This window comes from Schistocerca gregaria, chromosome 4 (assembly GCF_023897955.1).
Source record: "Schistocerca gregaria isolate iqSchGreg1 chromosome 4, iqSchGreg1.2, whole genome shotgun sequence".
NCBI lineage: Eukaryota > Metazoa > Arthropoda > Insecta > Orthoptera > Acrididae > Schistocerca > Schistocerca gregaria.
This window is the reverse complement of record NC_064923.1, coordinates 451,121,638-451,132,136: the sequence shown is the minus strand read 5'-3', so window position 1 is coordinate 451,132,136 and position 10,499 is coordinate 451,121,638. Positions and strand designations below refer to the sequence as shown.

Here is a 10,499-nt window from a genome sequence, read left to right as displayed (position 1 = left end):
GAAGTTGAAGGCAGTATTATATAAAGGGAAGAGGATGTAGATGAAGATGAGGTGGGAGATATGATACTGTGAGAATAATTTTACAGGGCACTGAAAGATCTAAGTCAAAACAAGACCCCAGGGGTTGACAGCATTCTGTCAGACCTACTGATATCCTTGAGAGAGCCAGCTATGACAAAACTATTCCATCTTGTGTGCAAGATTTATGAGAAGGACATGAAATAATCTCAGACTTCAAAAAGAAAGTAACAATTCTAATAACAAAGAAAGCAGTGTTGACAGAAGTGAATGTTACTGAACTACCAGTTTTATAAGTCATGGCTGCAAAATACTAACACCAATTCTTTACAGAAGAATGGAAAAAAAAGGAAGATCAGTTTGGATTCCAGAGACACGTAGCAAACACACAAGGCAACATTGACCCTACAACTTCTCTTAGAACATACGTTAAACGAAAGGCAGGCATACATTTACAGTATTTATAGACTTCGAGAATTTTTGACAATGTTGACTGGAATACTCCCTTTGAGTAAAATACAGGGAGCAAAAGGCTGTTTACAACTGGTGCAGAAACCAGACAGCAGTTATAATAGTCAAGTCCAAGCAGCAGTTGAGATGGGAGTGAGACAGGGTTATAACCTGTTGTTCAATCTTACACTGAGCAAGCAGTAAAGGAAATTAAAGAAAAATTTGGAGTAGGAATTAAAGTTTAGGGAGAGGAAATAAAAAAGATAAGGTTTGCCAGTGACATTGTAATTCTGTCAGAAATAGCAAAAAATCTATAAGAGCAGCTGAATGGAATGGACAGTATCTTGAAAGAAGAATACGAGATGAGCATCAACAAAAATAAGACAAGGATAATGTAATGTAGTAGAATTAAATCACGTGATGCTGAGAATTAGATTAGGAAATGGGACACACCACTCAATATACTTAAAGTAGTAGATGAGTTTTGCTATTTGGATAGAAAAATAACTCATGTGGGTTGAAGTAGAGATGTAAAATGTAGACTGGCAATGGCAAGAAACATGTTTCTGAAGAAGAGCAATTTGTTAACATCATATCTAGATTTAGGTGTAAGGGAGTCTTTTCTGAAGGTATTTGTATGGAGTGTAGCCATGTATGGAAGTGAAACACGGACAACAAACAGTTTAGGCAAGAAGAGACCATAAGCTTTTGAAATGTGGTGCTACAGAAGAATGCTGAAGATTAGATGAGTAGATCATTTAACTAATGAGGAGGTATTAAACAGAACTGGGGAGAAAAGAAGGAATTGGTTGATGGGACACATTATGAGACATCAAGGAATCACCAATTTAGTGTTAGAGGGAAGTGTGACGGGTAAAAATCATAGAGGGAGACAAACATGTATACAGTAAGCAAGATTCAGAAGGAGTAGGTTGCAATAGTTATTTGGAGATGAAGAGCCTTGCACAGGATAGAGTAGCATGGAGAGCTATATCAAACCAGTCTTCAGACTGAAGAGCACAACAATAACAATATGTCAGTTAAGTACTGAAAAGAGCAATTTATGCAGTATTATCATTCCAATTCTCCAAATCTGAAAATACGCACATGGACAACGACGCACGCACGACGGACGAGTGCTGTTCGAGATGTCGTTGAGAGAGGTTGCTTTACCTGCGAAGGGTGTGGCGGATCGCCGCCCGTCGGGGCCAGCTCAGGCGACTGAGCTGATCCCGGTGGCGGCCCCATCCGTCCCCCCACTTATGACGAACCGGCTTACGACAACTGACCACGACAGGAATGACTCTTCGGATTCTGATGTGCTCTCTCGTGATCGAGTGTTCATTCTTATGAACAAACTCGCTCACGGGGGTTCCTACCCGGGTCGAAAGGACGACGAGGCGACTATACTCGCCTTCTGTCACATTCGGAAGGGTGCCACTCTGCCGTACACGAGGCAGCAAGTGTTGGGTGTGCCACCGAGAGCCCCGCCGGTTGAATCGCGCGAGTCTGCGGTCCCGGCGGTGGCGGCCTCGGCGGGAGTTGCGCCGCTGGCCTCGACCACTGAAGAGGTCGATGTGCCCCCGGCTGCACCCCTGGTCCCCAAGACACGAGAAGAGCCCGTGGCTACGCTAGCTGCGGCCGCCGAGATGCAGGATATCGACCTGCCTGACGCAAATTTGGCTGAGGCCATTGCCGAGTCAGAGCGCCGTGACACTGACTCTGACGCTGCCCGTGCGCCCAGAAAGCGCCGGGCTATGACGCATGACGACTCCGACACTCCCTCTCAGATGTCCGACACAGCGAGGCCGCAGAAGAAGGCCTCGAGGGCTTCCCGCCCTTCCACCACGGAGTCTGGGACGACTATCGCGGGCTCCTCCGCGAGCGCCGCCTCGCCGAGACCGACGAAGACGCGGCGGCCCACTCGTCCACCTGCCACCTCCCGGCAGCCGGATGAGGATGGTTTTGTCGCCCCTCCCAGGCGGCGCACTGCCAGGGCTGCTGCGCTGCAGCAACCGACGCCGCTGCCGACCGCCAACGCGTTCGCGGGGGCCAGTGTGGACGCGACTGAAGATGGCGCCGCGCCTCCTGTGTCGGCCCAAAAGAAGCCCCCGCCCATCGTCATCCAATGGGCGGGCGGGTACAAGGAGTTCCAGCAAAAACTAGACAGAGCGGCCACGTCCGCCACTGTCAAGACTGCTGGCCGTGACCTCTACAAGGTCACGGTGTCCTCCAACGAGGAGTACCGCGCGGTGATGGACACCATCTCCAGAGATGGCCTCCCATGCTACACGCACCCCTCTGAGCCGCTCAAACTTCTGAAGGTGGTGTTCCGCCACCTTCCACTCAAGTTTGGGGCGGACTATCTTAGAGAAGAACTCGAAGACATGGGCTTCGGCGTCCGGTCCACCGGACTGATGAAGTCCCCGCGCACGCACCGCGACATGCCACTGTACCAGGTTGTCCTCGTCGACAACCTGGAAAATCGGAAGATTTTCCAGGTGCAGCGAGTCGGCCGGGTCAGGGTCGCGGTGGAACCTCTCCGAGCCAAAGGCAAGAGGGCCCAGTGCTTTTCCTGCCAGAGGCTCGACCATGTCTCCCGCTACTGCTCTATGTTGCCCCGCTGCGTCAAATGCGCGGGACAGCACGAGAGCAAGTCTTGCGGGCTTGCCAAGGAAGAGAAGCCGACGTGCTGCAACTGCGGCGGCGCGCACGTTGCCAGCTACAGAGGCTGTTCGGCCTTTAAAAGGGGCCGAAACCACCGGAGCGGAGGGGCTGCTCCTTCTCGTAAGGTGCACCCGTCCACCAGCTTTGCTGCCGCCACCAAGGGCGGACCATCAGCCGCCACCGCCCGACGTTCGGAACTGGCGGCGGGCGAGACGAGGCAACCGGCCGCGCCGTCCCCGGCATCGCCCGGGGGGGAGGCCACCCCCACACCCACGCAGAGCGCGCGGGTTGCCGCCCCGCGCAGGCGTCGCCGGCGCGCGGGCCGGGCCACCCATGCCGCTGCACGCCGGAATGCCGATGACACACTGCCGCAACAGACGACAGCACCTCGTGCTACGCCGCAACCGGCTGCCGACGCTCCGCGGCAGTCGTCTACTACGGAGTTGCCGCAACCGGCCTCCCCAGTGGCGGAGGCCGCCCCAGCGGCCAACGCCGCCCCCTCGGCCACCGATGCAGCCGAGCTCCGTTCGCTCTTGCGGTCGTTGAGCCAGCTGCTAGAGCAGCTACCGGTGCTCGTCACCGCGGTCACGTCGGCCCTTCAGGCCGGCGTTGCAACCCCGCCGCGTCATGGATAATCGCCACATCCATGGCCTCACCGTTTGCGCTTTCAACGCAAACAGTTTGGTCCCCCAACAAGGGGAATTCAGGGAGTTCTTGCGCGACGAGGCAATTGACATCTGCCTCGTGTGCGAGACCTTTCTGAAGCCGGGGACACATGTCAAGGTGGCCAACTATCGGTGCTACCGCACCGACAGGTTGACGCATGGCGGGGGGACGGCTATTTATATCAAGGCGTCCCTCAAGCACCATGACGTCTCGCTTCCGCCCCTCACTGCAGTGGAGGCCACTGGGGTGGCTGTCACCACGACGGCAGGGGTGATCACCTTCGTTGCGGCCTACAGGCCGCCGAGGGGACTGCTTCAGGAGGCCGACATCGACGCCCTGCTGGCTCTGCGCGGGAAAGTCTTCATTGCGGGTGACTTGAATGCCAAGCACACGCAGTGGAACTCCCGCGTTACCAATGCCAGCGGCCGCCGACTCCTCCGCGCCACACAGCGGCATGGCGCGATAGTACTGGGGCCTTATGATCACACTGTCTTCCCCCATCGAGGCCAGTCAGATGTGCTCGACATCGCCGTGCTCAAAGGTGTTGGGCACTTCACTTCGGCCACCGTTCGATGTGCCATGTCGTCCGATCACCTCCCGGTGGTCTTCGACATGGACGTCATCGGTGCATCTCTGCCGTCCGTCCGCCGCAACTTCCGTGGCATCGACGAGACGCGCTTCCGTGACGAGGTCCTTGCCCTACTCGAGGGCGCGCCAGATCCCGCTGTGCATGGGGCTGAAGAAGCGTTAGCCTTCTTCACGCGGCACACACTAGCTGCGGCGGAGGCGGCCACCCCCAGGCGGCCGGACCGGCCGCGAGACATGTCGCGCCAACTCCCACCGCCTATCCTGGAGGCGATAACAAACAAGAATCGCCTCTTCCGGGAGTGGCAGCTCACACGGCAGCCAGAAACGAAGCGCCGCCTCAACAGGGCCCGACGCGAGATTCGGGCAGCCATCGATGAACATCGGAATCGGGACTGGGTGGGCTTGGTGGCCACCCTAACTACGACGGATGGTAGTGCTTGGCGGACCGCCAAGCGCTTCCTCCGTCGTCGCCAGCGAGTCCCGCCTCTCCATGCGGGCGCGGACGTTGTCTGCGAGCCGGATGCTAAAGCCAGCATCCTCGCGGACACGTTCGCGGAAAATTTTCGTCCTGTTGATGGTGTGCTCGATCCCGATCATGTTCGTCTGGTGGAGGATCGCCTGCCGGTCTTCCTCGCTGCAAGGGAGGCTGACGATGTGATCGAGGAGATAACACCCGAGGAAGTGGACCTGCAGCTCCGTCGCCTCAATCCGAGGAAGGCGGGTGGCACGGATGGTGTCACCAACCACCTGTTGAGGATGATACCGCCGGAGGTACACCAATCTCTGGCGGACATCTTTAACAGTATCCTCCGCACTGGGACCTTCCCTTCCGCATGGAAACATGCAGAAGTGGTTGCCATCCCCAAGACCGGCAAGGATCCGCGACAGGCAGCGCACTATAGGCCGATCAGTCTGCTCCCGTCCCTCTCAAAAGTGTTTGAGAGGTTGTACGTGGAGCGGCTGCTGCGCATCGTGACAGAGCAGCAACTCCTTCCCGAGGAGCAGTTTGGTTTCCGGCGGGGCCACTCTACCACACAGCAGCTGTTGCGCCTCGTGGAGCAGGCGATGCGTGCGCTGGAGACGCGAGAGTACCTAGGGGCGGTACTTCTCGACGTCTCCAAAGCCTTCGACTGCGTGTGGCACGACGGCCTCGTGTACAAACTTTTTGTGCACGGGGTACCGACGTCGCACGTGGTCCTGCTGCGCTCGTATCTCTCGGGGCGCACTTTCCACGTCCGAGCTGATGAGGGCACATCCACCGACCGGCAGATTCGGGCGGGAGTGCCGCAGGGGTCGGTCCTCGGTCCCCTGCTGTACTCCCTGTACACCGCCGACGCCCCGCGGGTGGCACGCGTGGAGTTGGCGCTTTATGCTGACGACACGGCGCTGTTCACCCGCAGCATGAACGCGGCCGAGATGCGCCGCCGCCTCCAGCTCGGATGTGAAGTCCTGGGTGCCTGGTCCACGAAATGGCGCCTTAAGTTTAACGCTGCGAAGAGTCAGGCTGTCATCTTTAGCAGAAGGATGATGCCACCGGACCTACCGCCGGTCACGATCATGGGGGGCCCCATTCCATGGTTGCGGACCGGCAAATATCTCGGGGTGACATTGGACAGACACCTGACGTGGCTGCCACACATCCGCGACGTCAGAGGGCGGGCGGTGGGGCGCCTTCATGCGCTTTACCCATTACTCAATCCCTCATCGACGCTTCCTCCACGCCACGGCCTCACCATGTATCTGTCCCTCGTCCGACCGGTACTGGAATATGCGGCCGTGGTGTGGGGTAACGCGGCAGCGACGCACATTGCGACGCTTCAACGCGTGCAAAATAGGGCGCTGCGACTTGCGCTCCACAAGCCGCCTCGCTACCCAGCAAGGCTGCTCCATGAGGAAGCGGGCATCCCTTTCTTACGGGATCGCTTCCGGCAAATCACAAGGGTGTTCTACAGTGATGCAGAACACTCTGCCAGTCGCCTGATTCGTGGTCTGGGCCGCCAGGTCCACCACAGGCCAACGACTCGATGGCCAGACCTACTGCGAGAGTAATTTCTCTCGCAGCACGATGTCGGAAACAAATATGGCGTCGCAATGACTGACGCCTAGTGAGGACAGCTCACTCTGTTAGGAATAAAAGCACCCTGAAGATGTCACTGCAGGAACAGCAGCCCCGCTGCTTAACCTGCCCCTACACCTGGCATATGAAGCCAGCGTTTTACAGCGAGCGAGCGACGCACATGGACATACAGTGCTTTAGACCATAGAGTTATTGTCCAAGGTCCTCTCTGCTGATGAATGCAGAATGTGTTCATGATGAACAGTTACAGTGTTCATCAGACTTCTTTGCTGTATGCCTGGTGTTACCCCAGATTCTAGCTGTATGTTACCAATGAGGATATTGTGCTGAGTTGTGTTTGAGAAGAAGCCTTCAGCCTAACCATATATCTAATGTTACATTGCAAGAGTATATTATTAGTATGTTAGATGGTAGCATGAAATTATAACAAAGTGTATTTGCTGTCAACAAACATGGCATCAATTTGGTATCATCTGTAATAATAATCTGATTAATATAAATGAAATGAATGAGGTGGTACAACAGTTGATACACTCGATTAATATTTGGGGCAAATGGCATTCAAATCTACACCCAGCCACCTGTAACTCGGTATTTGGCGATTTCTCTACATAACTAAAGTGATTGCTGGAATGGTTATTTTATTAAGACCACACCCAGTTTCTTGGTCCCTTCTTGCTTGGGACCTAATCTATAATGCTTTCACTGTCAGCAACACAACTTCCACCTGCCTCTGTAGCTAAGGTTACTAACACACACCTTTACAGTAGCACCCAATTCAGTAGCTGGCCACTTCAGATCACAGTAGTGGAAGAATTCTTTATTGCCAGTATTTGGTCAGCAAGGTGAGACGTAATGGTAACATGAAGTACCAGATCCGTAGATTTGGTGCCAGTATCCTGCATTATAGTCTGATTAAACTTCATGCTTTGTAACTGGTTTCCTCCAACCAAAGAACTCAATGTCACACCTGAACAGTTCACCATTACCAAACAGCCACAACAATTAGTTCACTTCCAATTCCTTGTCTGGCTCTCTTTCTTGATATGTTTGGTGGTGCTAATGAAATTCACACATTTCATACACAGCACTAACCAAACACTACTTGATCCTTCCACACAAGATGAAATTCAGCATCACATACATAGTTATTATAATCACAGAGATTGGCTTACATTACATAAACTTCACACAACATTAATGAAGCCAATTTTTTTAAGGCTGCAATTAATCGTTGCGATTGTGTCACCAGACTCATAAATACAACTTTCTGCAGTGTAATAACATAGCATAGTGATTAATGTATAAACCTGACGCATGGAAGTCATAGGTTCAAATCCCATCAAATGCAGCAAAAATTTTTATTTTTCTACATCTGATTGAAAGGCTTTACCTTTTTTCATTTAATTGGTTTAAATGTAATTTTTTTAATTTCTAATCCTTTGGTGTGTCATTTTCATCATCGCATTGACTTTTCTTGTGTACTCTTATTTTTCTCCCTGTCATTCTTTTTTTGGTTGGGATCTGCTTGTGTAACCTGTAATTAGCAACTTAAGTGCCAACCAGGACTGCTCACCCCCTGCAGCCAATGTGGGTATAGTTCCAGGTAAACAATGACAGTGAGAAATTACAGTTTTCTTTTACTGCTGAAACTGAAATTTTGCTGCAGAAACAGACGTATTATGAAATTTTTCTACCTTCAGTTTGCTCTCAGAGATTAGCCTTAAATGCCATGAACAAAGTAATAGTTATTTAAGTTCTGCCACAGATTATTGATCACTGTTTTCTTGGATACATTACACATCACAAGGTTGTGGTTAGGTTAGGACATGAGTTTAAATTCAGGATTATAAAATATATCTTCTGCTGCAGTTTAGTCATTGGTCACTCAAAATCAGCTGTTGACAAAGCATCTCCCGCTTCCATCAGACATCGTGGCAGCCATTTCCAAAATTGCTCCAAATTATACATTAACAGCATTTGTGTAGTTATCCACCATGTTTGTGTGTTGCCTATAACTGAGTGGTAGACAGCAGCTGATGTGGCACCACTGTAGTTGCAAGTGACAGACTTCAATTATCAAGTAATTTTATTCAGACTATTGTTGAAACTACTCAACAATGAGTGCATTTGATATTGCTGGCAGTAGTCTGTTCATGTGCTGTAAACATTAACTCTGTTGGGGCCTGCAGAGCTATTCAAGAGGAGTCAACTTGTCCCTCATTTTGATTTTTGATTTTGTCTCTCATTTTGGGGCCCACAGAGCTATTCAAGAGGAGTAAACTTGTCCCTCATTTTGATACACACTAAATTCTTCACGGCTTCATGCAGTGACCTACATCGAAAGTAATGAAAAGAACAACTGGATTTCGCATAACCGATGCTTGCAAAATCCATACTGAATTGTTCTGTCTCACGAAAAGTCATCATATGTGCAAAGCATTTGTTCCATTATTGTATAACAAATTAACAAAAGCAATACACGGCTGCATTTCTGTGTATCCATCCTATGACCCAATCTCTGTTGAGCTTCACATTAATTGTTTTCTATCCTGCCTTTCTCAGGTCGGCAGAAGCGCTCTGGAAAGCAGGCATCGCCCTCGTCATCAGTACAACCGTCAGCCTCACAAGAGTCAGGCCTCAAGGCAGAAGTAGACCCGGCAACAGAGCATGCTTATCTGGCAGCTCTGTATGTGTGCACCTATCACCACGTGGCCACTGCTGTCGACTGGACAACTGCTGCGATAGAGTCACATACTGTGCTCACACCCTGAACCTGCTGCTAGTTGCCCAAGTGAAAATAAATGTGCCTGTAAGTGAAAAATGTATTGCCTGGTCAGTTACAATTGTCACTGTTAATGGAAGGAAATGAACATTTTGGGTAATACATGGTCTTATATGCAGAGAAGTTGCCCACACTATCTCTTACAAACGGCCATATTACATATTTGTGTAAAATGCACAGCAGTAAGCACTTTTCATCAATGAAAAGTGCCTACTGCTGTGTATAACAGCTCTCCCCCTTCACAGTATGCATTTGGTGTGATTAGAACAATTAATTTTATGTGAATGGCACACAGGAACTGTACTCAACAGAGAATAATTTAGAACATTTATTACTCTTGAGTGACCAGCTGCATTGTTGGTTCCATTTTTCGTCATACTATATTTTGACAATCTATTCAGTCATCTTCTTCAGGTGCTGTGGGCTGTGTTATTATGCGTACTCCTACAGTGGCAGTGGCCATAATGAATGATTTATCTAACAGTAATGATCAAATAGCAGCAATAAACTACCCAATCAATTGGCCTTAGCTAAGAAGGTAAAAGTAGAATTTTACAGGATTTTAAGTAACATGTTAGATGACTAAAAATGTTCTAACACAATGAATCCAGTTCTCCTTAACGTCAGGTCAGGGGCTATCATTTTTAAACATCTACAATCAGCATGTCTTATCTCAGAGAGAGAAAGCTTTATTTCATAAAGAGGACTATGAGCCACTACAAACAGTATTCAAAACTCTTCACTGTGTCTTGAACAAGTGATGCTCTGCAGCTTCAAAGAAGAAAAAATACCTTTCAAAAGACATTTATAACTCGTTCACAGTATTTCCTATCACTTAATATGGCAGCTACTTATTCACACAATGTAACTTGTGTTATACAGGTTGGTCAGAAACAGTCTGGAAAACTTGTAAGAGTGTCAGAGGACAGGTTGTGCTGGGAAATCATTGTTAAGAAAAAAACTTCAATATTTTACACCATTTCCAAGTTAATTAACATTGAAGTTAGTCAATCAGGTCATTGTGTGCACAGATTCAAGTGGCCACCAGAGATAGTGTCACAAATCTACATCTACATCATACTCCACAAGCCACCTAATGGTGTGTGGCGGAGGGTGCTTTCAGTACCACTATCCGATCCCTCGAACCCTGTTCCACTCGCGAACAGTGCATGGGAAGAATGATTGTTGGTAAGTCTCTATATTGGCTCTAATTTCTTGAATTTTCTCCAGGGGGTCAATACGTGAGAT

The 10,499-nt window shown here is 50.2% G+C and overlaps 1 protein-coding gene across 1 annotated transcript; it reads left to right on the top strand.

Annotated features, from left to right (window-relative positions):
* The first annotated feature begins 1,616 nt into the window (after positions 1-1,616).
* On the top strand, positions 1,617-9,240 carry LOC126267768 (uncharacterized). The gene is made up of 3 exons (XM_049973072.1): positions 1,617-2,710; positions 3,218-3,660; positions 9,032-9,240. The coding sequence occupies exons 1-3, from the start codon at positions 1,617-1,619 to the stop codon at positions 9,238-9,240; spliced, it is 1,746 nt and encodes a 581-aa protein (XP_049829029.1).
* The last annotated feature ends 1,259 nt before the right edge of the window (positions 9,241-10,499 follow it).